General features: G+C 47.9%; 2 protein-coding genes across 2 annotated transcripts in view; one reads left to right on the top strand and one right to left on the bottom strand.

Annotated features, from left to right (window-relative positions):
- Positions 1 to 6,720, top strand: part of LOC310692719 (cytoplasmic phosphatidylinositol transfer protein 1-like) — a 47,653-nt gene extending 40,933 nt beyond the window's left edge. Inside the window, exon 10 of the mRNA XM_083473909.1 lies at positions 2,929 to 6,720. Within this exon, the coding sequence (XP_083330035.1) occupies positions 2,929 to 3,182 (254 nt within the window). The 3' untranslated portion in view covers positions 3,183 to 6,720. The remainder of the gene's footprint in view (positions 1 to 2,928) is intronic.
- MSS51 (MSS51 mitochondrial translational activator) overlaps positions 2,317 to 27,377 on the bottom strand; it is a 28,012-nt gene continuing 2,951 nt past the window's right edge. Inside the window, exons 2-8 of the mRNA XM_083473799.1 lie at positions 20,486 to 20,708; positions 19,592 to 19,747; positions 18,932 to 19,056; positions 17,948 to 18,511; positions 11,034 to 11,127; positions 8,100 to 9,415; positions 2,317 to 7,890 (exon numbers count right to left, since the gene is read on the bottom strand). Of these exons, the coding sequence (XP_083329925.1) occupies positions 9,187 to 9,415; positions 11,034 to 11,127; positions 17,948 to 18,511; positions 18,932 to 19,056; positions 19,592 to 19,747; positions 20,486 to 20,670 (1,353 nt within the window). The 5' untranslated portion in view covers positions 20,671 to 20,708 and the 3' untranslated portion in view covers positions 2,317 to 7,890; positions 8,100 to 9,186. The remainder of the gene's footprint in view (positions 7,891 to 8,099; positions 9,416 to 11,033; positions 11,128 to 17,947; positions 18,512 to 18,931; positions 19,057 to 19,591; positions 19,748 to 20,485; positions 20,709 to 27,377) is intronic.

Here is a 27,377-nt window from a genome sequence, read left to right as displayed (position 1 = left end):
TTATAAGCACCTGAGGTGAGAGAGCAGTGCACCAAACAGAATAGCTGGGAAGAAACCACCAGTGTCTGTGCAGAAGGTTTCAGGAAGAGTGCCTGTTCGCTTGTAGCACCACCTGCTGGCAGAATGCGGCACTAGAACTTGGAAACTTATGCAGAGGATAGATAACAAAGCCAAAGCGCCAAATACACTCGATGTTGTTTTCATTGTTTAAAATACATTTTAACATTCGTGGTTGCTTAATTTATTTGGATTTAAGCACATAGGGCATAATTCACAAAGTTTAGTTAAATTACATAGGGATTGGAGCAACGAACTACCGCAGAAAAACCATCCTGGCCAAGGAAACGTTTGTTTTGCTCTCATTATTTTCTGAGATTCCACCAAACGGGGCACATTTTTGGGCCTCACTTTGCAGGTGGGTTGGAAACTTGGTGCATTTCTGGAGTCATTTAATGCAAGCTGAGATTTTTGTTAGGGCTTTGGATTGTGCTCCCCATCGATAATTCTGAACAATTTTAAGATTGTAGCTGCTTTTCAAGAGGAAGGCAGTTGTGCTCCATGAGCTGCCTCCTAAGCTCTGTGTAGTGTGACCCAAATTAGCTGTGGCCAGCGAAGGAGGCTGCCGACAAGATGGAGAGACGAGTGCTGATCAAGCTGCAGCTTGACAGGACTGGACTAAATGGGTCATTGGCTTCTGCGTAAAACAACTTCCTGTGCCCTTCCTGTTAGGGATCCTGGTAGCTTCCCCCCCCCCCCTTCTCTGTCTCCTGCATAATGGTACTAACAACTCTGCCCTCCACTGCTGCTCAGGGCTTTCTCATCCCTTTTCGCCTTCAACCTCCCCCTTTTCTGATGATCTGTGCTGTGATAGTTCTGCTCCTGAGAGAGAAGGGTTCCTTAACCCACGTCGTCTCAGCGTACAGATCATCGCTTGGCAGACATCTGGGAAAGGCCCCCTGAACTGAGTCGCCACATTTTGCACCTCTCTTACCCCGAGCAGATGGCCAGGCTCTGTTTAGAGGGCAGGATTTGATCTCATCCTGCACAGCCCATTTTCCGTTGGGTGGGGTTAGGGCCAAGGGGCCAAATGTGCTCCCCACAGCAAGAAGGAGAAATCCTGTCCACAGACACCATTGCAGTTGGTGGTGCATTTGGGACCGGCCCGTTGTCTCTCTGAAAAGAGCGGAGATGCGGCCCTCGCAGCACCAGGGTTTCCTGTGCCTCCTTCCGCCGAGCCCGGCTTGCTTTACCGAGCTTTGAGAGCATCTCTGCGTGTTACAGACATGTCCCTGGAAGAGGTTCGTGCCTTCGAGACTCAGATGCACGTGGCCACAAATAAAAACTTCAGCACCCAGGACCCTTAACGCCCCACCTGGCCAGCCCTGCCCAGGACTCCCGTTTTGTATGTATATGTTTTGTTTTTGCCTTTTGGTCTTTCCTTTCTTCTCCTGGATCTCGGCATAGCAGGTCCCAGCCCTATTTCTGCTAAGGCTCCCCTGTCCTTTGCAGACCCAGCTATGCCTTTTCTGTGCCCAAGATGCATGAGAGCAGCAGCAGCAGCAGTGCAAAGGGTGTCTGGAGCATGTTGGGAAAGGGCTGTAGCTTAGGGGCAGAGCATCTGCTTTACATGCAGAACTCTCAGGTTCAGTCCTGGGCGTCTCCAGGTAGGGCTGGGAGACACCTCCGTCTGAAATCCTGGAGAGCCATTGCTACTCAGTGTAGGCCATATTAAGCCAGATGGACCAATGGTATGATTCTGTCCAAGGCAGCTACCAATTGTTCCTGTGATGAGCATTAAACTGACTTCATGGCTTTCCCCGATAGATGTGCAGGAATGCTGGGTCACCAGCCAACCTGAATGGAAGGGGGAATTCCATTCAGAGTGCCAATCCTTACCTAGCAAACACAGCAGCATGCAGTGCAATAGGGACAGGGATCCTTGTACTTGGGGAATGGCAAGGTTTTCCGAAGTATACGCACAAATGGAGGAAAGAAAGAGAGGAGAAAGCATATAAGGAGCATCAACAATACCAGCCCAGGAAAGTTCGAGCACCTGTGTTGGGTGGGATGGCGAGTGGAATGGAGTATCTCACTAGTGGTTTCCCGCTGCTCTCAGAAAGGGAGGGAAAGGGGGTAACCCGCTGGCCTGGATTTGAATCTGAGTCCTCTGCTTCCAGAAGGGATGGATGGATGGATTGGTCTGTGAACTATCCTGAGACCTCTGGGTATACGGCAGAATATAAATTCAGTAAATAAATAAAATTGATCCACTGCCCAGAATTGAGTGTGATATGTTCATTGTTATGACAGTGGTGATTTTATTATTGTAATCATTGTTTTTATTTTAAATTACACTTGATTTAGATTTGGGCTTTCAAAAACAAATATTCAACTTTATGTTTAAGGGTTATCAGTGATACAATAGTGAGCTGTACTCAGTGGTGATACAGTAATTGTACATTATTACAAATAAGAATAATGCTATGCCAATAAAGGCTGAATGAATGAATAATAATAATTGTTATAAGTCCTCCTCAGGGTGAAGGGCAGATTAGTATTACAATTTCTATCCCACTAGTATTCCAAATAACTTAAGGTGGTCTTTTATTGTTCTCCCGCTCTCCATTTTCCCCCTCACAACAACCCTGTGTGGTAGGCTGAGAGACAGGGGACCTACCCTAGGTCCCCCAGTGATCTTCATTGGAACCTTGCTCTCCCAAGTTCTTGTCTGACACTCTATCCACTATACCACGCTTTTGCACCTGGGGATGGAGGGGAAGCTAAGGCTCCAGAGAGAGGCGAGTGGTGCCCTGGGGGAGGAGAGGCAGCCGCTCGGGCCTAACCCAAAGAGAGGCAGCAAGCGCCCCCCCCTCCCCACCAACCTCAACCTCTTCTCAGAAAGCCTCCCTCCACCTTTTCTTCCCACAGGGATGACGATGGACGAGGTGCGCCTGTACGAGAAGGAAACCCAGGAGGCGACCAACGAGATTGTCGGCATGGCGGAGCCCACCTTCACCCTCAGCGGAATGCGCCTGCCCCCCAACACCCAGAGTGCCCCTTCCACTCCCCTCAGCGGCGATGCGCCAGACTTCCTCAGTGTGCCCAAGGACAGACCGCGGAAGAAATCTGCCCCAGAGATGCTCTCTCTGCCGGTCCTGAGGGAGCGTGCCAACGCAGAGTGACGCCTGGCCCCACAAGGCTCACCCCAGCTCCTGATTCCCCATGCCTTCCTTCGTCAAAGAGACTTGCCCCCCCCCCCACTTCATTTACACAGGAAGGCATATACCTTGCTTTCGTCTGGTTTTTTAAAAGAAATTATTTATGTGTGGGTTTTTTTGGTTTTTTAAATGACCTTTCTGAGTTTCTCCTTGTCCTGAATTGGGCAACACCCACCTGCTGGACTGAGGAAAGGCCTACGACTTGTGGCCCGCCACTCCCTTCCCCGGATTTCGGCAGCTCTCCTGAAAAGTAAACCTTTCTGACTTGTTCTGGCTGGCGTCCATCCAAACGTGGCAGGGATTCTCTGACTTTTCCCTTGTTTGACCTGGGGCACTTGTGATATTCCTGTATTGCAGAATAACACACCCACCCTGGTCCAGACACACACATCCTGAGCTTTTCCTCGCTTGCAGAAATGTTGAGTGAAATTTACTGCGCCATCTTAAGTTCCTTTGGGACTCAGCGGAGTGGGTAGGCCTGGATTGCTTGTCTCCCACCAGCTCAGCAGTCACGAAAGGGGACTTCCGTGGTAGCAGGGGTCATAGCTCAGGGGCAAAGCATCTGCTTTGCAAGCAGAAGGTCCCAGGTTCAATCCCTGCCATTGAGGTCTGTGTGCTGGGACAACTAGAGTCTTAAGAATCATCAGTGGAATAAGGACCCCTCCAGACTGAGGGTTGTTTTGGTTGTTTTATGCAGAGGTTTTCTGCAGTGTGTCATTGACACAATCATAGTGCGTTCATGGTGGATTTATCCTGGGGTGTCCACACTTTGTTCCACTTTATTATCTGTTCTGTGATGCTTTCCAAAGGTTATCACTTCTATGACACCTGGACGGGCAGCTCTTGTTCTCTAGTACAACAAAGCAAGAACCACCACCACCTCTGAAAAATACTGGAACATTAGTGGTATATAAAAAGTTGCAGGATTTCTGCCCTGAATCTTTAGTAGGTGCAAACAGGATTGCACATATCTGCCCTGGTACCATTGTGAGCACAAATATTGGTAAATGCACAATATAAAGGATGTCTGGAGGGGCCTTTACACTGATTAACAGTGTTCTTTGTAACACAGACAGGCCTTTTCTGAATAGGATTTCCTGTTATTTGTCCCCCCGTTTATTCAGAATGTGCCAATATCCAGCTAGGCTGGAGAGCAAACCTGCCAATACTTTCCACACCACCCTCATCCAGAATTTGATAGCAAGGCTCAGCATTGTGCATGCTAAAGATCTCCATTCTGGGGGCTGCTATAAAACAAGCTTCTAGTCCCTGTGGCTACAGAGAGCAACTTGAAATTACTGTATAGGCAATACCTGGTAATGTTTTTTGAAGCTGGGACTGAGCAGGACTGCTAGGTAGCCAGGATTGCTGCTTTTGGAGCTCTCACCCAGTGCCTTGCGGCTAGCAAAAGGAGAACAAATTAATCAAATCTGTTTACACTGGCATAAAGGATTAAGAGCAGAAGGGCACAGGCTCAATCACCAGCATCTCCAGGTAGGGCTAGGAAAGACCCCCATCTTAAGACCCAAGAGAACTGCTGCCGGTCAGTGTAGACCTGCTTTCCCTATCCTAAGGTCCTCCAGTTGTTTTGGACTACAGTTCCCATAAGAACATAAGGAGAGCCTGCTGGACCAGGCGAGTGGCCCATCTAGTCCAGCATCCTATTCTCACAGCGGCCAGAAAGATGCCTGTAAGAAACCTGCAAGCAGAATTCAAGCAGCTGGGTTTCTAGCAACTGGTATGGCAATGCTGGCTGATGAAAGTTGCAGTCCAAAATATCTGGAGGGTACCAGGTTGTCAAAGATTAGCATAGACAATACTGAGCTGCACGGATCAATGGGAGACAAATGCTCAGAGGGAGAGCACAGGCTTCCTGAAACCCTGGAGAGCTGCTGCCGCTTAGTGTGGACAATACTGGGCGAGATGGACCAATGGTCTGACTTACCCTAAGGCAGTTTCTAGCTTCCCTACGTGTCTTAAATTAGTAAGATTTTTCCAGCCCTTCTGCCTCCCTCACACAGTGGCCCCCAGACCTCTTCCTCTGTGCCTTTGGAACAGGGACCATTCCCACTACTGCAACAAATGTCTGCAGAATCCCCTCCTCATGGGAGGTGGGAAGCATCAGTGCCCTCAGCGTCCATCAGCCACAGCCAGGCCATGCACATAAATGGAGCCCTGCAGGATCAGGCCAAAGGCCCATCTGGTCCAGCATCCCGTCTTTGTTGTGGCTGTGAGAAGCCCCTGACAGCACAGGTAGGACATGTCTATATTGGCTGATAGCCATTGATGGTCCTATTCTCCATGAATAGCCTTATCCTCCAGGAAAAGTTGCCCATGTGGCTCTTGGAAGGCTCCCCAAAAAGGGATGAGCCTTACCTTCTTTCGCCTCTGGTCCTGCCCATAAATTTAATGTGAGCGTAGGAAGCGCCTTGCTGGATCCGGCCCATAGCCCATCTATTCCTGCCTCTTGTTCTCCCAGAGGCCAACTAAACACATTTGGGAAGCCTACAAACGGGACCCAAGCACAACAGCCGTCTCCCCTCTTTTCAGCAACTGAAACTCAGAGGCCATCGCCTGCCAACTCTCCTGCCATCACCAGCGTCCAACTTTTTTGCCTTGCAGAAAACCAGAAGTGCAGCCCCCGTCTGGAAGGGGGCTTCAAGGCGGTGCCACAGATTCCTCAGATGTCAGCCTCTCAAGTCTTAATGTGCTCTCCGAACCTCAATGTACAAGCATCCTTACTGGAATTTGCACTGCTTTCTGTCGCAGAACGGAACTGCTGCCCTTTTTGAGTGTAGGCATCGGCTCCTAGCTTCTTTTGTGGTTGGTCCCTTTGATTCCCAGACTGCCATCCCAGCTGCTACATTTTGCCTCTGAATGCACAGAAATTGCTGGATCCTCACCCTTTTTGATGGAAGCGCTTTGGAGGGACCAAACAGACCTCGAGAAAAACTTCCTCAGAAAGCTTGCCGTGTGGTTCAGGGTTGCCAGTTGAGAAACATGGACTGGTGTTTGATGCACATTATCGAGGTCAAACAAGTTTTGAAGTGTTGCTTGGGTGGGATTCTGACCCCTAAGATCCATCCAAGCTCCCAGGAAGAATAGATGGCACAGAAAGATGATCCAGCAATATGTATTTTAGTTAGCCATCTATGAACTATGCTTACACTTTTTATGTGTGCTGAAATATGGGGAACTAGGACTGCAGCCCCATCAGCCATCTCTCACCCAGATTTTGGCGGGGAAGTGTCTGAGAATGCATGGAACACCCTTGTGTTTCTGGGCCTTTTGAGAACCCGGGTGGCAAACATGGATCAGGGCCTGTTCTCATCCAGTGTATAAGCTGAGAGGCTCCCTGAATTCCATGGGCCCGGGAATAGGAGGAAATTGGTGTGTATGGGAAAATCCTATGTAGATAATTTGTGATCTGTGTAGGAGCCATTCTGTTATGCTTTATTTTTTAAAAAACAATTGAGTGATAAAACAGTTTCTCATGGGAAAACCATCCTTGTGCTTGTGCAACTGGCTCAGCAGGGGTCAACATGATGTTGGCAATCATACCGGATTTGTATTTTATTTATTACACTTCCACCCCCTGGGTTCTTACTGCTCTTGCTCTGGCTCTCTTGAGCGACCTTTCATACAGCTTTGGGTGTCTGCCCACACTGTTTGGGAAACATTTCCAGGCATCATTTGTAAAACCTCTGGACTTACACTAAAGGGGTGTCGTATAAAATCAGTGGTGGCAGGAGGCCAACAGTAGGTGGCACCAGAGCCATTGACAGGCAGAGCCAACTAATTCTAGTTTCATCCCCATTCCGCCTCCTCTCTGCCGAGTTCTACCAGGGTTAACACTGAGCCTAAAGAGGATGAAGAAGCTGACAGCCAGGGCTTCCACCACCTGGGCTGGCTGTAAGTAAGAAGGCAGGAATAAAGGTAAAGGTACCCCTGCCCGTACGGGCCAGTCGTGTCTGGCTCTAGGGTTGTGCGCCCATCTCACTTAAGAGGCCGGGGGCCAGCGCTGTCCGGAGACACTTCCGGGTCACGTGGCCAGCGTGACAAAGCTGCATCTGGTGAACCAGCGCAGCACACGGAAACGCCGTTTACCTTCCCGCCAGTAAGCGGTCCCTATTTATCTACTTGCACCTGGGGGTGCTTTTGAACTGCTAGATTGGCAGGCACTGGGACCGAATGATGGGAGCGCACCCCGCCGCAGGGCAAGTCCTAGGCACTGAGGCTTTTACACACAGCGCAACCGCGTCCCCATGGCAGGAATACTTGATGGGAAATTTGAATAGTGTGCAGGTTTATTTTTAGTAAAAGGCAGCACGAGATCAGGGTTTTTTTGGGGGGGTGCATCTTGGGGTCCTCCCCCCACCCTCCATGTTCACAAACAGTCCTCTCCCTTCTTATTTATTTCTGCTTGACTAAAAGTTGGCTAGATATGCCATGGCTCAGGTGGTGCATCTGCTTGGCATGCAGAAGTTGGGCACTTCCAGAAAATGGTTGGTAAAAACTCCTACCTGAAACCCTGGAGAGCTGCTGAGCTGGAGATACCAGTGACATGATCCCATGTCTGTGTCAACTTCTTATGGGATGGGACTAGCTGTCAGTTCAACTGATACATGGCTGGCCATTGGTTCATCTTGCTCAGTATGGTCCAAACCAGTGGCTTCCAATTGTTGAAATAAAAAATTCCTTCCAGTAGCACCTTAAAGACCAACTAAGTTAGTTCTTGGTATGAGCTTTCGTGTGCATGCACACTTCTTCAGATAAGTGTGCATGCACACGAAAGCTCATACCAAGAACTAACTTAGTTGGTCTTTAAGGTGCTACTGGAAGGAATTTTTTATTTTGACTATGGCAGACCAACACGGCTACCTATCTTCCAATTGTTGGTTTGCATAACCTACCCAGGGGGTCCGTAGCACATACCTGTCAATTTTTCAGGACATCCTGCTTTGGGAGGGTTGTGCTCTCCTGAACAAGCACAGTGCCCCAAAACGCTTGAGATTGTGGCACCCAAAAATGGATGCCGTATCCTTGAACTGGTCATGTGACTCGCGTGGGAGCACAGTCTCGTTTTGCGCTGGGACATGTTGGAGGGTGCTGTGGCACCATTCACATAACAAAAACTACCACAAAGATACCAACATTTTCAAAAGTGGGGAGTCCGTGGCTTTGCTTTTGAAAATCAGCAGGTCCGCAGGGCATTGGCCATGCTTAAGAACTTAAGAAGAGCCTGCTGGATCAGGCCAATGTCCCATCTAGTCCAGCATCCTGGTCTCACAGTGCCCCACCCCCCAGATGCCTGTGGGACGGAAGCTAGGAGGCAGGATCTGAGTGCAACAGCACACTTTCTTCCTGCAATTTCCAGCAACTGGTATCCCAAAGCTCTTCAGCCTCCAATCATGGAGCCCATAGGTAGAGCCTGCTGGATCAGGCCAAAGGCTCATCTGGTCCAGCATCCTGGTCTTGCAGAGGCCAGCCACATGCCTGGAGGGAAACCCACAAGTGACACCCAAGCACAAGAGCACTCACTCCTGTGTTTTCCAGCAACTGGTACTCAAGATGCATTACTGCGTCCAACCTCTGAGGCAGAGCACAGACATCATGGCTGGTAGCTTCATGGTTTCTGGGGTCGATGGGAGTTCCAGTTCGGGAGAGCCAACATCCACGGCCTCAGAGCAGCTCTCTGGGGTTTCAGGCTGGGATATCCCCCAATCCTACACTGGGGACTCCTGCATGCAAAGCAGGTGCTTCCCTACTGAGCTACGGTCCTTCCCTATTTGCTACCTTTGGAATCTGCCCTTCAGCTGCAAGGACAGAGAATGAGCACGCACACAAAACAGCCACTTGCGTTCCTGACATCTCTGTCTGCTCCAAGCAAGTGGTTGAACAGATGTGGGGAAACGAATAAGCCTCTGCTGCCTTCAGTTAGGAGGTCACTTGCTCTAAGCTTCCCCATCTAATCTCGCTCCTCTTCACCCCCATCCAGCTCTCCTATGTCCAGTTCATCTGGGGGAGCAGACAGCCCCCGAAACATCATGTAGTGGGAGTTGCAGTAGACAGGCGGCTTATTGGGATTTGAGTAGGCCTGTTCTGGTTTGAGGGAGGCGAAGGGGTTGGCCCCACAGCCTGTGATCTGGGTCTCTAGCTCCATCAAGATCTTGAGCGAATTCTTCATTTCCTGTTCACTGGGGGAAAGAAGGAAGGGGTTTTGGTTAGTGCTGCTAGCTCATTTTCAGTTAGCAGTGGCTGGGTCATTTTAGACCCTGAATGGTTTTTCAAGTGCATCTAGATAGTCACTATTTTGGGGTGGAACTCAATCACGTATCGGCCCATGATAGTTGTGCTGTTATAATGGATGGGGAGGTTTTGCACAGCAAACCCATTTCCTCAAAAGATCAGACTTTTTGCAATGAAAGCAACAGAAAAATGTACTGGAAAGTGTGAAATAACACATGCTTTAACACAACCTTGCCTGGACTTCATTAGCATCCACTGAATAGAGGTGGCATAGAGTAGTGATTAGAGTGTTAGACTAGGACCTGGGGTTCAGGGTTGCTTGATCACTGCCTTTCAACCTAGCCTACCTCAACAGGGTGGTTTTGAGGATAGAAAAAGGAGAATTATGTATGCAACCTTGAGTTCCTTGGAGGAAAGATGGGGTATAAATGTCATAATAAAATTAATGAAGATAATTGTAGGCTTCTAATACATAAAATCCAATTTACAGAAATATTAATATATAAACATCCATGATTAAAATACACAATCCCATCAAAACAATGGATTTTCCACGTTCGTGAATTTTTCTCATTCCTTCCTTTTAGGTATGTATTTATGAATCTTCCTCCCCCCCCACCTTGTTTTAATGTAAGTATGTATCTTGTTATATTGAAAATTGAATAAAGATAAAAATGCATACACACTTACATAATTAAAGCAGGCAATAAAACAACACAGCAATTGAAACAGGAGGCTTGGGAAGAGATCAAAGGAATATGTGTGCAAACAGATACTCAAAAGTCGACAGAATGCCAATATTGATTTGGCTTCCTGGGCATTCTGCCCTAATGGGACCACAATGGGTTTGGGGACAGTCCTAGGAAACTGAAAAGAGAAGGCTCCGGTTCCCAATTTCTGTGTAGCTTCTTATAACTCAATGAGTTCAGGGCCATCCCCACTATTGGACAAAATGAGGCAAATGCCTCAGGCGGTAGATGTTGGGAGGCAGCTGCAACAGCCCCCTAGCCATTCCTCTTATGCCTCCTCCTTCCTAGTCTGTTTGAATGCTATGCAGCCTCACCTGCACATTCCTAATGCAGCAGCAAATGTCAAAATGTCCTGGAAGGAGAATAGAAAAGTGGAAGGCCTGTGATTCTGTGGTTAGCACATCAGCCTTGCCCAGGTTCAATCCCAGGCATCTCCAGGTAAGGCTGGGAATGATTCTTGCCTGAACCCCTAAGAGTCACTGCCAGTCAGCGTAGGCAGTATGGAGCTAAAGAGGCCAGTAGCCTGAGCCAACATGAGGCAGCTTCCTATGTCCCTGTGAATGCAGCCTGCTTTGTGAAGGTAAGTTACATCTGCCCACTTTAGCCCCCAGCACCAGATAGAATCATAGAATCTTAAGAGTTGGAAGAGACCCCAAGGGTCATCTAGTCCAACCCCCTGCAATGCAGGAATCTCAGCTAAAGCATCCCTGACAGATGGGCATCCAACCTCTGCTTACTCATTGTCTCGTTTGGCCCTTGCCACCAGCAATGGAGAACAGGTGTGGGAGAAGAAGTAGAGGAGAACCTGCCTGTTTACCTGTACACGGTGAAGAGCGAGGGGATCTCGTAGTCTCGAAGGAGAAGCAAGGTGGGAAGCCAACTCTCCATTAGGTCATGGCAGGCATGGAAACCTAGGAATGGAGAAGACCGGAAATGGCTCATTTGCATGCAGTGCCCAGGTTGCATTTTTTGAAAGGTTTATCTTGTGGACTTGCTTTTTGCAATGTGGTGAAACACACAAGAGAACATGTCAGAAGGGTTTCAGCCTAGCCGTCTCCCTGACCCTGGTGCCATTTCCATGTGCCATCACGCATAAGAACATAATAAGAGCCTGCTGGATCAGACCAGGGGCCTATCTACTCCAGCATCCTGTTCCCACAGTGGCCAACCGGTGGGAAGTCCAAAAGCAGGGCCTGAGCACAAGCACACTCTCACCTCCTGTGGCTTCCAGCAATGGGTGTTCAGAAGCAGCATTGCCTCCGACTGTTGGGATGCAGCCAAGGAATCGGGGGCAATTGGCAGGCCCCAGCCCACTGGCCGGTCTGTCGGGCGATCTCCAGTCCTTGGATCAGCATGAAACTGCAACCCTAGCTTCAGAAGCTGGGCACCCACACTCAGCAGAGTAAATAACGCTGCGCAACAGAAGTGGCAGGGAGACGGCTGTGTGAGCATATTTACAAGCAGTTTATTCAGCGTACAGCAGGACATGTCCGACCCCCTTTGTGTCCAAAGCAAGAAGCAGAAGCAAAAGCTATACACAAATGGAAGTTCCCAGCAAGCTGTGCTGGAGTGTAAACAGGCATGTGACACACAACAATGATGCCTGTACTTAAGGTGGAACGGAATATCCTAACATCCTCCCCCTTTCCGTGTAACCTGTATCACCTGTGTTTTACCCCAACTGCAACCGCTGTACATAAACCTTAAGTTGTTCTCTGTTAACAAGCATAGACAACAGTTCTGCAGGAATTTCATGTCCTGGCATGTAGGACACCGGAATATCCTAACACCGACTGCATAGCTATTATGCCTAGTAGCCATTGATAGCCATTGTCCAATCCTCTCTTAAAGCCATCCAGGTTGGTGACCATCACTACCCTTTGTGGGAACAAGTTAACTAAGCACTGCCTGGAGAAGGGCTTTCTATTGTCTGTCCTGAAACTTCCAACATTCAGCTTCATTGGCTGTCCATGAGTTCTAGTGTTTCACTTTCTCCATGACATGCATAATTTTAATACACTTCTGTCAAGTCCCCTCTTTCTTGCTTTATCTCCAAACCTAGAAGTCCAAAATGCTACCACCTTTCCTCATAGGAACGTCCCTCCATCCCCTTGATCATTTTGGTTGCACGTCTAAACACTCTCCTGCAAGATACGCACATCCCCACGCGGCTGCTTGCAGCATGAAGCAATTCAGTGCAGGGATGGCTTTAAAAACCTCATGTGCTATTTGCAGAGACTGGACAGCAGACAAAGCTGCAGGGCAAGAACTGAGGCTGACTTTCCTTGGATGCCGTACAGATGCCCTTAGCATGATGTCATGATGGGAAAAGATTGCTCAGAGGACATTCTCTGCACCTTTTGCTGGTGAAGAGTGCCAACTTAGCGTGCTTATACCTTGCAAGGCCGATATGTGAAGCAAGTGCTGATTCCACTTGTACATCACACCTTTGGCAGAAAGAGGATGGAGGCTGGAAACTTCCCCAGCAGGTTGAAAGAGGGAATAGTGAGGGTCTGGCTGTTTGTGCAGCTGTCAGAACAAGGATGCCAAACTCTCTCGCACGTCATAGCTGGGAACCATGGGGGGGGGGGGCTGACACTGCCAAGATCAGATCAGATTGGGGATGGCAGAGTGGGGGACGGAGGGAAGATTAATTCCCAGTTTGCAAAGCCCTCTGACATTTCTGCAAGCTTGGAATGATGTGCCAAGGGAGCCTTGCGTATTCACAAGGGCATTTGACTATCCTGGTACTAATAACTTAATACCTACGGAATGTGGTGGAGCGCGCCAGTGGAACATGGCCTTGCTCCTGAGTAAGAAGCACCCTTGCAGTGCCGCACAGTGCCATCGCTGAGACAAGACACATTGCAACATCCTTTACGAAAAGTTTCAGGTTGCCTTCCAGGACTGGGCAGGCAATGTTATGGAAATGCCCACCATTGTGATGGATACGGCATAATGTGGCTTGAAATCCCAAAGGAGAGTTTTCTGCCTCCCTTCCAGTCTTTTTCCTTTTGTGCTATATTTTTTAGCTTGCAAGCCTGAGGGTGGGGACCACCTATGTCACATTTCTAAGCCACTCTGGAAGGCCTTTTTGTTTTGGGCTAAATATCACCATCATCATCTTTCTATATATAAAAAAAGATTAAGTATAGAACTGACGCAAAATTTCTCAGAAGTCATTCCCCGCTCCCCGATAAAATTTCATAAAATGTCTCCTTGTCTTTTATCCCATCCTGGTAGAAAAAGAAGCCTACTTTGCAGCATTGTCCCCAGATATCCTCTACTGTTCTGTGATGTGTCATCTATCAATCCAGGCCTGGGCCAGCCCAGCCATGAGGCAAGATGAAGCAGCTGCCTTAGGCGACAGATACTGAGGGGGTGGTGAGTGGACAGAGCTTGTCTTCTGCTCCTGGGTTCAGTGGAGGATGTTGATGTAAGGTTCAACAGCTAGTCTGGTCAGCTGTTGTACATGGAGGGGCACATGTGAAGGTGGGTCCATTAGGTGAATGGGGCACTGCCCCACCAACCTCAGTCTGCCCTCAGCCAGCCCTCGCCTGCCTGCCTTCTTGCTTACCACCAGTCCAGGGAGTGGCAATGCCTGCCTACTTCTTCTTCCTCCTCCATCTCAGATCTGCCCTCACAGAGGAAACTACAACTAATCCAGAATGCGGCAGCTAGACTGGTGACTGGGGGCGACCGCCAGGACCACATAACACCGGTCTTGAAAGACCTACATTGGCTCCCAGTACGTTTTCAAGCACAATTCAAAGTGTTGGTGTTGACCTTTAAAGCCCTAAACGGCCTCGGCCCAGTATGCCTGAAGGAGCGTCTCCACCCCCATCATTCTACCCAGACACTGAGGTCCAGCGCCGAGGGCCTTCTGGCGGTTCCCTCATTGCGAGAAGCAAAGCTACAGGGAACCAGGCAGAGGGCCTTCTCGGTAGTGGCACCCGCCCTGTGGAATGCCCTCCCATCAGATGTCAAAGGGATAAACAACTACCTGACATTTAGAAAACATCTGAAGGCAGCCCTGTTCAGGGAAGTTTTTAATGTGTGACATTTTAATGTATTTTTAATCTCTGTTGGAAGCCGCCCAGAGTGGCTGGGGAAACCCAGCCAGATGGACGGGGTACAAATAAGAAATTATTATTATTATTATGGGCTGAGGCATGCTCATAGAACCTAGTTTCTCCTTCCCTGGAGAAACTGAGCAGGATGCCGTTTGGGAAGCCCTTGTGGCCATTTTGTCATGTACCGATTGCCCCCACATTACAACGCACCATGACAGTTTCCGGTATGTTTTGTAATGTGTGCAAGGAACGCCCAAGCTGAGGCTGAGCACTGAATGCCCCCCACCACAGCTGCTCCACACTTAACCAGCTCAATAGTGATAGGTATGCTAACAAGCTGATCAGCCCCTGTCAGGGTCCCTCAGCTCAGCTCTTTAGTGCTCAGTCTAATCCCAGCAGTGAAACACACTGTCAGCAGCAAGCAGCTGACTGGAAGTGGGATAGCTTACGAGACAGCTGGGCAGAATCTGGTGCTTGCTAGGCAAGTTGTGATCCGCAAGGTGTGCTTCTGAGACATCTGGCATCCAGAGGATCCCTCTGGTGAGTGGGATCACCTGCAGGAGGGATTCAAGTGTATAATCTAGGTTTGTGCAATTATTTATTGGTAGTATCATTATTATTTATTGCATTATATCCCACCGTTTTTCTCCCAAGGAGCTCAAGGTGGCATACCTGGATTTCCCCTTCCTCATGCCATCCCCACAACAACCCTGTGAGGTAGGTTAGGGTGAGAGGCAGTGAGATTCGTGGCCTGTGTGCCGGCACAAGAGGCCCTTAGCATGATGGCCTGGTGGGAAAAGATTGCTTAGAGTACATTTTCTGCACATTTTATTCAGCTTTCCCTGGGAAAACCCAGTGCTTACTGCTGAATCGGAAGAAACGCCAACCCGCAGAAATCCTGACTGATGTTTGTTCTGATTCAGTAGTGATCAGTGGGTACCCCCAGTGGCGGTACACAAAAACAATCTCTTGGACCTGTGGGTAGAGAACCCAGGACAAACAGAAGAAATCACAAACAGACAAATGAAAATGTAGAGGATTCTGACGCTTTGTCAGAAAGTCGGAGGCTGTCAGAGGTAGTGTGCCAATGAATGCCAGTTGCTGGGAATGGCAAGGGCGGAGGGGCCCTGCTTGCATGGGGGCATTTGGTTGGCTACAGTGAGAACCGGATGCTCAGCTATTTTTATTATAAATACTCATAATAATGATTTGATTTATTACTTGCCTTTCGCCCACAGGTCCCAGGGCAGGTCACACAACAATTTATACAGCATGAAAACAGTTTAAAGCAAAGTACAGCCTTAGGAATATTTGAAGATAGCCATCTTCGGATATCTCAAGGGCTGTCACATGGAAGACACAACAAGTTTGTTTTCTCCTGCTCTGGAGGGCAGGACTCAAACCAATGGCTTCAAGGCACAAGAAAGGAGATTCTAAACATCAGGGGGGAAAACTTTCTGAAAGTAAGAGCTGTTTGACAGTGGGATGGTCTCCCTCAAGAGGTGGTGGACTCTCCTTCCTTGGAGGTTTTTAAGCAGAGGTCAGATGGCCATCTGTCATAGATGGTTTTGCTGAGATTACTGCACTGCAGGGAGTTGGACTAGATCAGGCATAAGCAAACTCGGCCCTCCAGATGTTTTTTGGGACTACAACTCCCATGATCCCTGACCACTGGTCCTGTTAGCTAGGGATCATGGGAGTTGTAGTCCCAAAACATCTGGAGAGCCGAGTTTGCCTAGGCCTGGACTAGATGATCCTTGGTGTCCCTTCCAATTCTATGATTAGGTGAATTCCAGGCAGGAAAGTTGTTGAGCTTTGGGGGGCAAAAATTTTGCTGTTTTTGAGCGTTTTTTATGGAAAATAGGAAAAACCGGATGCGTCCGGATTTTCCTGGACACTTTACCAATTTTCACCCAGACACCTCTAGAGACAACAGTATTCCGGATACAGTGATACCTCGGGTTAAGTACTTAATTCGTTCTGGAGGTCCGTTCTTAACCTGAAACTGTTCTTAACCTGAAGCACCACTTTAGCTAATGGGGCCTCCCGCTGTCGCTGCCCCACCAGCATGCGATTTCCATTCTCATCCTGGGGCAAAGTTCTTAACCCGAGGTACTATTTCTGGGTTAGCGGAGTCTGTAACCTGAAGCATCTGTAACCTGAAGCGTATGTAACCCGAGGTACCACTGTATGTCCGGAAGATTCTGTACGTATGGCAACTCTAGTTGATGGCCACCAGCCTCTATTTGTGGGACTAGGTAGTCTTCCACCCCACGCCCTGAGCTCTATGGTGCAGAGGAAGCAGTATGTTTGGCTTGTTAAGGGCGCCTTGGGACCCCCCCCCCCCCAAATTGGGAAGGGAGAGTCGCTTGGTGACAGAGCACCTGCTTTGCAAGCAGATGGTCCCAGGTTCAATCACTAGTACAGACAGTTAAAAAGATCAGATGGCAGCTGGTGAGGGGGGGGGGGAACCTCTTCTCTGCTGGAGACCTCAGAGAGTCACTGACGGTGAGAACTCCCAGAGGGAGAGCTGTGTTAAAGAGCTGTAGAGGCTGAATTTGAGATTCGAAAAATGAGAAACCCAGAGAACCAAAGGGGGCAGATCCTTCCACCCCTAAGCATAACATCAATAAAATTAGGGCAATTTTATGAAAGCAGCAAAAGGTGAGACCAGGTATAGGGCTGGTGGAAACAGTTTGGCGGAAACAGCCCATGGGATCTGTGTTGGGCTTAATTTGCCCTGCTGGCCAGAAGTTCCCAACCCTTGCTGCTGACAGCACTGGGCTACATAGGCAATTAGCTGATCCTAATGTAAAGTTTCCTGCATTCCAAACCAAGCTAGCAAACAGATCAAAAATTGCAGGGGGGGGTAGGTTCTTATTCCCATTGGGGTGGAGATGGACAACTGCTCTTAAGGCTGTCAGTTTGCTGGCATTGTTCACCTACAGATAAAATACTTGGATCTCTCTGTTGCCATTTACTGCATTCCATTTCCAGTAGCTCACAGACAGATTTAAGGATGATCCTAAGAGTGTATTAGCATAAACAAGGATTTCTGAAACTCCTTCTCTCTCCCTTTCTCTCTGCTGGGTCCACAAATATCCTGCAAACGCAAAAGACCAGCTAAAGAGGGTAGCTAAAGGCTTCAAGCACCATTTGTAATGGGAAGGGCTCCAACACACCATACATTTAAACAGTGGCGTAGCGTGGGGGGTGCAGGGGGGCCGGGCGCACCGGGCGCAACATCTGGGGAGGGCGCGCTCGCACTCGCAGCTCTCTGCCCCTACCTGGCTCACTTACTCTCACTGCAGTGCTGGCTGTGTGAATCTGATCCGAGCCGCCGGGTTGCCGCCCACTGGGGGGGGGGTGCCAGGCGTGCAGTGCGGTGCGACTCGAGTTAGGGGGTGCAAATTACTTGCCTTGCCCCGGGTGCTGACAACCCACGCTACGCCACTGCATTTAAAGCAGGCTCCCTCCCACGGCAAAGAATTCTGGGAGCTGGAGTTTACCCCTCGCAAATGAAATTCCCAGCATCCTTAGCAAGTTACTGTTCCCAGGATTCCTACCCAGAGATGATGGGGATTGAACCTGGGACCTTCTGCACACAAACAGAAGCTCCACCGCTGAGCTACAGGGAAGGGACAATGGAATGACATACCTGGGTGGAAGCCAACCACGATGTCAGGCCGAGGAGCCTGCTGGGTCTCTACCTGCGATTCCCAGAAGTCGTGATAAAGGCCCTTGTAGCTGCTGAGGTAGACTCGTTCCCGGGGCCCAAAAGCCACCAACGGCGGCCTCATGATGGGCCCATCTACCACGTCAACGCCCACCATCACCACCTCAATGCCCTGGTGCTTTGGAAACATGCGGGAGAGCTCATCGTAGTCTGTCACCCGGGCATTCAGAGTCTCTACGTGGGAAGCTCCAACCACGTGCACCGTGATAGGCTTGGCGTAGGGGTCGAGGTGGAACAGGCACAGCCCCAAGCCAATGGTGGCTGGTCTGGACACAAAGTCCGTCATCACCCGCTTGACAGACTCCAGGAGCTCCGCCTCCTCCGGCTTTGGCTTCCCAGCATTGGCCCAGAGGATGTTCATGTAACGCCCAGTCATGATATTGCTGAGCTTCTCCTCTAGACCATCCTGCATCGAGAAGTAGTCCTCCCAGCCTCTCACCTCCAGGATTCGCTTCGTCCAGGGGCTTGTGAGGAAAGGGATGTCGCCTGTCGGAAGAATCACAGTGGAACAAAAGCTTCAGGTTGACTGGTAGACCTTTGGGTTACTAGTAGGCCTCGGAATTAATTGGTTTGTTTGTTTCTAAGGTGCCTTTGCCCAACCTTTAAGTCTGCCTGCTGTAATACACATTGTATTTTTTATAGTTTATTGTCAGGTAGAGTTGTTTTTCTTTAATTGGAAACTGTGATTAATGAATGAATAAAGAGCATAACCTGATTCTGAAGATTGGCCAGCAAAGGATTTGGTGGAAGCCCTGCAGTGCAGGTGGCACATCAGAACGGCCGCGGCCATGACTGAACACCTTGTAGAGCCATTCTGCCAGTGAAGATACACTAACAGAGTAACTGAGAGAGGGCAGAGGGGAAAAAATACACCAGCACTGAATCTCATGCCCATAGCAGGCTTACCTGTGAAAACAAGCCATTCCACTAGTCGGTCGAGAGCCACCAGTTTCAGCTTCTTGCAGACCTTTTTGTGTGTGGGCCAGTTGGCTCGTTGGCATTCTGAGCCACAGTAATAGACATTCTGGCACCTGGGAGTGGAAAGAAGGTTGCTAAAAGGTTCAGCCTACCAGACCCCACTGGCTTCAATATCCATAGCAAGAAGTGATCTTCATTCATTGCCTATATATGGACGATCATATCTCAACTTGGGATATGAACGAGCCTTTGCTCGTAGCTGCTTTGCTCTTCCCCTTTGCAGGAACCACAGAGAAGCCAGGAAGCATCTCCTTAGCCATAGTTTCCTGATTCATCTGGCTGGGAAACAATGGTTGCCTGCTTTGGATCCTAAAACAATTTGTAGCTTGATATACTGGTTTGTTCCAAAGCAGGCAGCCATAGTTTCCTGGTTTGGTCACATGCACATTTATTTGCTTGATGTATTATGCTTAAAAATGTCATCTGGCCCTCCATATGTTGTTGAGCTACAACTCCCACCAGCCCCAGCAAAAATGGTCAACAGCAAGGGATGGTGGGAGTTGCAGTTCAGAAATATCCAGAGGGCCCAAGGCTCTCCTGATCCAGGATTTTTTTCATTGAATAACAGTTCTATTATTATTTTTTAACCTTTTGCAGCGCCGCAGGCTTTTAGGATCAGGCATTGATTCCGGAAGCTTCTTGCACTCAACACAAAACTTGAAAGTGTCCTCCATTTTCTGGAACATCTCAAAATAGGACCGGATGCCAAAATCTGTGCACAGTTTTCTGCCTTCCACTGCAGACCTGTGAAGAAACAGCACAAACAGGGACCCTCTTGTTTTAATCAGTTGTAGGTGAGCTTTTCTGGGCACCTAACAGTGTACAAATGCTCTAAATATACAAATAAATATTGGCAAGGCTTCTTTCTTTCTTTAACTAAGTTTGTTCTCAAAAACAAAACTTGTAGCAGCACCATACCAAAACTGTTCATTCAGCTGCCAGAATGTTAGGTAAATGGGGATGTACTGTATTTTTTTATTCTTTGTCTTTTTTTTAGAATTAGGGGTTAGTTTGTGCATTATGGAACATGCTGCCTGTGACTGAAGGAGTAGTGGTCCAAAACATCTGGCTGGGGAAGACTGGGCTAGAGACTCTGCAGAGGAAGCAGAAACCTGAAAAACAAGAAAGCTTGTACCTCACTCTTAACAAAACCAAAAATGTTTAACCAGGCATTCTCAAAAGGCCAAATAAATGTGGGCAGTAATTTATTAGGGACCAGGAAATCAGCACGGCCCATGATGAGCAGGATCAGTTGGCGTGTATGAGGCTAAAGAGATATTCCCCCCTATCTTACTAAGGCTCATATTTCAGCTCCCAGTCTTGGAATGAACATCTCCTGGCTCCCAGAGTGCAGATTCTCACTTGCAGGCCTGGATCCTAACAACTTCTGTGAAGCTATCAACACACACACACACCCCAAAACCAGGATTTTCAGCATCCTCTGAAATATCACTCCCACCTACATTTACCAACAAACCTCACCTGTAGTCATCGTAGCTCTTCATGTTGAGTTTTTGAAGGATGACCTGCGACAAACCTGGGACGTTGCTGTCCATAGCCAGGAAACCCAGAGAGTCCATATTGGGTCCTGTAACAACTGGCGTCTCCTTGGGAGTTTTCTTGGCACGACTGGCTTTGGAAGCCCCAGCTTTATTCCTGTGAGCCATCTTTGGGGGTTGTTGGAGGATCCAGAATCTGAATCAATCTGTAAAGAAAGATTTTTATTTATACCTATTTCTGTATTTATGGATCATCTTCCAGGAAGAAGCTACAGCAGGGCAGTGGTGCCTGGAGCCCGTTGGGAACGGTAGGTTGCAAGGCAGGGAGCCCAACAGTAGGTGGCGCCAGAGCCAACTAGGAGCCAGGTCCAACTACAGTGGTACCTCAGGTTACAGACGCTTCAGGTTACATACGCTTCAGGTTACAGACTCTGCTAACCTAGAAATAGTGCTTCAGGTTAAGAACTTTGCTTCAGGATGAGAACAGAAATCGTGCTCCGGCGGCACGGCGGCAGCAGGAGGCCCCATTAGCTAAAGTGGTGCTTCAGGTTAAGAACAGTTTCAGGTTAAGTACGGACCTCTGTAACGAATTAAGTACTTAACCCGAGGTACCACTGTAATGCAAAAGGCTGAGATGCTTCAGTCAAGGGGCAAAGTGTGCTATGGTGGTGAGAGACACAGGAAAACCGGAGGACTGTACCACATGTTTCATCAAAATGGGTCAACAGGCTCTGTGTCTCAGCTGTTTGATCTCTCTTTCCTATTACCCTATCCTTCCTTTACATCCCACCTGTCTGTTCTGGTGTGTGGGACAGAATTTATTTTATTTTTATTTATTTCACAAAATTTATATAATGCTTGATTGCCATGATACCTAGAAAGCGCTTTGAGAAAAGAATGAAACAATAAAATTATCAGTTAAGAAACAGTTTAAAATGACTATGTAAAACGTTCAAAAATAACTGAAGTCAACAATAAACTGAAATAAAAACAACCAAGATTAAAACATATGCCAACATTCTGCATGTCTGGATAGCCCTACCGAAACAAAAATATTTTTAGCAGGTGCTGAAAAGACTGAAGTGAAGGTGCCTGCCTGATATCAACAGGCAGGGAGTTCCAAAGTTTCTTACAGAAAGATCAGTTTCTTACAAATGTGGGCTGAGTATTATGTGGCACCTGTAATAGTGCCGGTTCTACAGACTGAAGCAAACTGGGCATACATGGGGTAGGGCAATCTCGCAGGTAAGTTGGTCCCAAGTTAAGGGCTTTATATACTAATAGTAACACCTTGTACCTTGCCCAGTAGGAAATCGGCAACCAGTACAGGTCACCGAGTAGAGGTGATATACACTGACAGAGTCTCACTCCTACCAGCAATCTGACTGCAGCATTCTGCACTAACTGCAGCTTCCCGATCAAGCGCAAGAGAAACCCCACAGAGCAAAAGGAGATAGCAAAGCTATCTCTGTCCATTTGGGCTCATTTGGGACCCTCTAGCTCCTTCGCCTCCTGGGAAAGGCGTGTAGCTTTGCAACTCAGATCAGGTCAGGGGTGTGGAAAGGGTTTTGGCTCCATGGGCCAGACCATCCTTATCAGGACGAGCGACATGGCCCAAATGTGACAGGTGGCCGGGGTAGCCCACTCTGTCAATCAGATGACATCATTATGACAACACATGAATCACTGATCATAGGACTGGGAAAGCACTCCTTTCTCCCCTCCCAAGAAAGAAGCCTGCATTTTATAGGCATCACTACATGTGCAAGAGAAGTAGTAGTAGTATTAATTATTATTATCATTATTATTTATTTATTTATTTATTTATTTATTTATTTATTTATTTATTTATTTATACCCTGCTCATCTGGCTGGGTTTCCCCAGCCACTCTGGGCAGCTCCCGAAAGAATATTAAAATACAATAAAACTTTAAACACTTCCCTAAACAGGGCTGCCTTCAGATGTCTTCTAAAAGTCAGATACAGTGGTGCCCCGCAAGACAAATGCCTCGCAAGACGGAAAACTCGCTAGATGAAAGAGTTTTCCGTTTTGGAGGTGCTTCGCAAAACGAATTTCCTATGGGCTTGCTTCACAAGACGACAATGTCTTGCGAGTTCCTGCTGGTTTTTTTCCCTCCCCCCCCTTTTCTAAGCCGCTAAGCCGCTTATCAGCTGATCCGATCAGCAGATAAGCCGCTAAAAGCCGCTAATAGCGCTAATAGCGCTAATCCGCTAATCCGTCAATGGGCTTGCTTCGCAAGACGAAAAAACCGCTAGACGAAGAGAATCACAGAACGGATTCTTTTCGTCTTGCGAGGCACCACTGTAGTTGGTTTTTTCCTTGATATCTGATGGGAGGGTATTCTACAGGGCAGGTGCCGCTACTGAGAAAGCCCTCTCTGGCTGGTTCCCTGTAACACAGCCAATGTCTGCAAAAAGCAGGAGTTTCTTTGAGTCTGGGGGCCCTGTCCCCACCCCCAGAGGTGCCTCTTTTCCCAGCAGGATTTAACCTGTACTGGACAGCAGCTGAGCTGGGGTTAAATCCTGCTTGTGTTGGCTGTGCATGTCTCTTCATTAAATGACTGAAAGCCTCAGAGGAAACATATAATCTGTTCCTCCTCCCCTCGCGGTCCCTTGGCCTTAATACATTGCCTGCCGATTCCATCAGGCTGCCTCAGTGGGAGAGATGAGTGGCTTTGCCAAAAGACCAGCTCCACCAGGCGCCTCGTGAGCTGTTTCAATGCCAGGAGACCATTGCAAGAATTGGCACCTTAGTTTGCTTTCTCTCCTCTTTCCTTTCTCCTTGTGTGTCATGCTGTTTAGACTGCAAGCATGTGGGCAGGGACTGCCCTGTTTTCAGTGACTGCATGTAAGTCAGACTGCGGAATGGGCTACAAATGCTGTATATGAACAGATATCTGGCGGGGCCAAGGACCTGCGATTTTGATGCGGCTATCATTTTTCCCAGCATTGCAGAGTGTTGCACTAGATGACCTTTGGGGTTTCCTTCCAACTCTGCAGTTCTATGATTCCCCTTTCTTTTTTTTCTTCCTCTGACCTGGCATGGTATGTTCATGAAGCAAGTGGATGAGTCTCCCCCGAGGTTAGCTGAGAATACATTCTCCGCCGGCTAACAGGCCTGCCTCTTCTTTTCAGCCTCACACCTGCTCCAGTAAATCATCCCATCATTATATGATACCCACTGGAGGGTGAGCAGGATCAGATTGAGAGCAAGGCATTCGCCTGGCCCCCAGCTAGAAAAACCAGCATCCAGTGACACCACAACTGATATTCACTTGATACTGCGCCTTTCATCCGATGGTTTGTCAGCCTGCTTACAAGGAGCTCAGAGGCAGCGGTGGCTGGCGGAGTTGATGTCGAGCCCTGTAACATGTCTTTTTTGTGATCGTTGTTGCCAGAGTTCAGGTGGGGTGTGGGTAGCCCTCAAGGGAGACAGCTAAGAATGTGCAAAAATCAGAGGAGCTGCAAAGCTGAAATTTTGGAGAAACTGCAATGCTGAAATTTCAGGGAGAACAACCCCCACCCCGTTCATTTTGGCTCGGATATTCTATTTATCACAGATTTATTTATTTTTTTAAATAGTAATAGTGTGTGCAGTCAGATATTCTGAGTCAGTTATTGTCCAAGGTGTTACTATTAGCATATAAAGCCCTAAATTACTTGGTGCCAGTTGGCTACCCCATATGTGCAGGTGGAACTGTGGTCTAAACCACTGAGCCTCTTGGGCTTGCCAATTAGAAGGTCGGTGGTTCAAATCCCAGTGATGGAGTGAGCTCCCGTTGCTCTTCCCCAGCTCCTGCCAACCTAGCAGTTCGAAAGCATGTCAGTGCAAGTAGATAAATAGGTACTGCTGCTGCGGGAATGTAAACAGCATTTCCTTGTGCTCTAATTTCCATCATGGTGTTCTGTTGCGCCAGAAGTGGTTTAGTCATGCTGGCCATGTGAAACAGAAAGCTGTCTGTGGAGAAACGCCGGCTCCCTTGGCCTGAAAGCAAATGAGCGCCGCAACCCCATAGTCGCCTTTGACTGGACTTCACTGTCCAGGGTTCCTTTACCTTTTACCTATGTGCCCAGTTGACCACTTCAATTGACAGAACTGGCCCTGTTACAGGTGCAACATAATACTTGTTCTGCACTTGTAATAAATTTATCTTTTACTGGGGCAGCTCCCACACTTTGGAACTTCCCATCTATTGACATCAGGCAGGCACCTTCACTGTACTCTTTGCAGCACATGCTAAAAACATTTTTGTTTAGGCAAGACTACCCAGGCAGGTACAATGTTGACAGCTGTTTTAAGCTTGTTTTCAGCTTATCACTTATTTTAGTTATTCTTTGAATGTTGCAAATAGTTGTTCGGAACTGCTTTTACTGATAATTTCATTGTTTTATTCTCTTTCTTACCCATTTTGATTCCCCCCCAATTTTTTTTTTATTAATTTTCCAAATTTGTAACAAACATATCAACAGATACAAAAAGAAAACATAAAAAAACCCAAACATAGATCCTAACTGTAGTGGTTCCACTTTTGTTAACATTGTTGGGTGACTTCCTCGAATCCCCCTGGCTGAGTTTCCATATATATCATTATAGCAGTTTTCCAAAACTAATTTCACCTAAAATTTACTTAAGTCAATTAACCTCTTTCTTTCTTTTCATTTTAACTTTAAACATCTTATTCTATAACATCACATATTTAAATACTAGGCCAATCTGATACTTGCAAGTAATTCTATTTAAGTTAGCTTAACATATTTAGCTAAATAGTCTTTAAATTTCTTCCATTCCTCCTGGTACTCCTCCTCCTTCTGGTCGCGGACTCTTCCAGTCAGATCAGCTAGCTCCCAAAAGTCCATCATCTTCTTCTGCCATTCCTCCACTGTTGGTACTTCTTGTAATTTCCAATTTTGGGCTAACAAAATTCCAGCTGCAGTTGATTTTCTATTTTAACAATCATGCGGTATATAAACTTTAATAAAATAGATAGATATTGGACAGATTCACACCATACTGTACATTTAAAGCACTTTATTCCACCCCTTCAGGAATCCTGAGTACTGTAGTTTGCAAAGGGTGCTGGGAACTATAGCTCTGTGAAACTAGTTCCCAGGATTCCTTGTAAGAAAGCTGCATGCTTTAAATGTGTGATGCGGACCTGCCCACGATCTCTCTTGCAGGCAGCTACAGCCCGAAATATGGGCTTATAAAAATGCTCTGCGTAGCTGAGCCCCTGGATTGAGTTTGACTGCCTGTCTCTCTGCCAGGTCTAAGTGGTTTTTAATTGGGGGAACTTCACTTGTGCTCATGATAAACGGGATCATTTAATTCCAGGCAGCTGGTTTGGCGTTGCTACCCTGACAGTCCCCTGCATTCTCGTTAGACAGCCATCATCCCCCTCTCTCTCAGTTGACAGAAAACAACAGTCTCTCAAAGCTGCACACACACAGAGGCACAACTTGGAGCCAATGCTACAGGCCAGGTTTCAGCTCACAACACACCTCTTGAAATTCCTTTGGCTCTTTAATTGAGCAAGGGATTTTCTCTGATACCCTTGGATAGAGCTCCTGTCATCGCCGTCCGTTTATTATCTTCCACACCGCCATGTTTTGGCTTTACAAAGGAAGGAAGACGATTTCCTCTCCCGGCTCTACATTCTGTTTCAGCTGGATAGCTTAAGGCTGCACACACCCCATTCATTCAGAGCATGTTTAAAGCACATGGCTTCACTCAGAGAAACCTTCAGCTTACCCCTCACAGAGCTACAACCCTCAGGGTTCTTTAAGAACATAAGAAGAGCCTGTTGGATCAGGCCAGTGGACAACCTAGCCCAGCATCGTGCTCATCGAGCCAGTGTGGTGTAGTGGTTAAGAGCGGTAGACTCGTAATCTGGTGAACTGGGTTCGCTTCCCCGCTCCTCCACCTGCAGCTGCTGGGTGACCTTGGGCTAGTCACACTTCTCTGAAGTCTCTCAGCCCCACTCATCTCACAGAGTGTTTGTTGTGGGGGAGGAAGGGAAAGGAGAATGTTAGCCGCTTTGAGACTCCTCAGGGTAGTGATAAAGTGGGAAATCAAATCCAAACTCTTCTTCTTCTTCTTCTAATACTGGCCACCAAGATGCCTCTGGTAAACTGGCAAGCAGGACCCAAGGCCAAGAGCCCTCTCCCCTCCTGGGGTTTCCAGCAACTGGTATTCAGAAGCATTACAGCCTCCAAACATGGAGGCAGAGCACTGCCATCATGACTAGTAGCCACTGATAGCCTTATCCTCCATGGGTGTGCCCAATTCTTTTCTAAAGCCAACCAGGTTGGTGGCCATCACTGCCTCCTGTGGCAGGAAGTTCCACAGTTTAGCTATGCACTGCCTGAAGGAGTACTTTCTTTTTTCTCTCCTGAATCTTCCAACATTCAACTTCATTGGATGTCCGCGGGTTCTAGTGTTAGGAGAGAGGGAGGAAAGACCTTTCTCTGTCCACTTCATCCACACCATGCATAGCTTTATAAAATCTGATCACGTCCCCTCTTACTTGCCTTTTCTTCTAAACCAGGATTTCCCAAACTTGGGTTGCTTTTGGGACTACAGCTCCCATCATGCCTAGCTAGCAGGGCCAGGGAGTTGTAGTCCAATAACAGCTGGGGAACCAAGTTTGAGAAAACCCTGCTCTAAATTTGCACATACCCAAGAGATGCCCTTGTGGAATACTTTATTTTGGCGGGGCAATGAAGGAGATAAGGGTAGCTGGAGCCAGAGACAGGGGATGGGGGAAGACACACTCAAATGTCAGAGACCAAGATGACAAAAAAGCAGGCTCTGCCAACAAGGATGAGATAGCAATGCTATTCCAGTCCTGTGCCTT

Source organism: Podarcis liolepis, assembly GCF_965112155.1.
Source record: "Podarcis liolepis genome assembly, chromosome: 14".
In the NCBI taxonomy this organism is placed as follows: domain Eukaryota; kingdom Metazoa; phylum Chordata; class Lepidosauria; order Squamata; family Lacertidae; genus Podarcis; species Podarcis liolepis.
The sequence above is the reverse complement of the archived record's forward strand: the minus strand, read 5'-3'. Positions and strand labels throughout refer to the sequence as shown.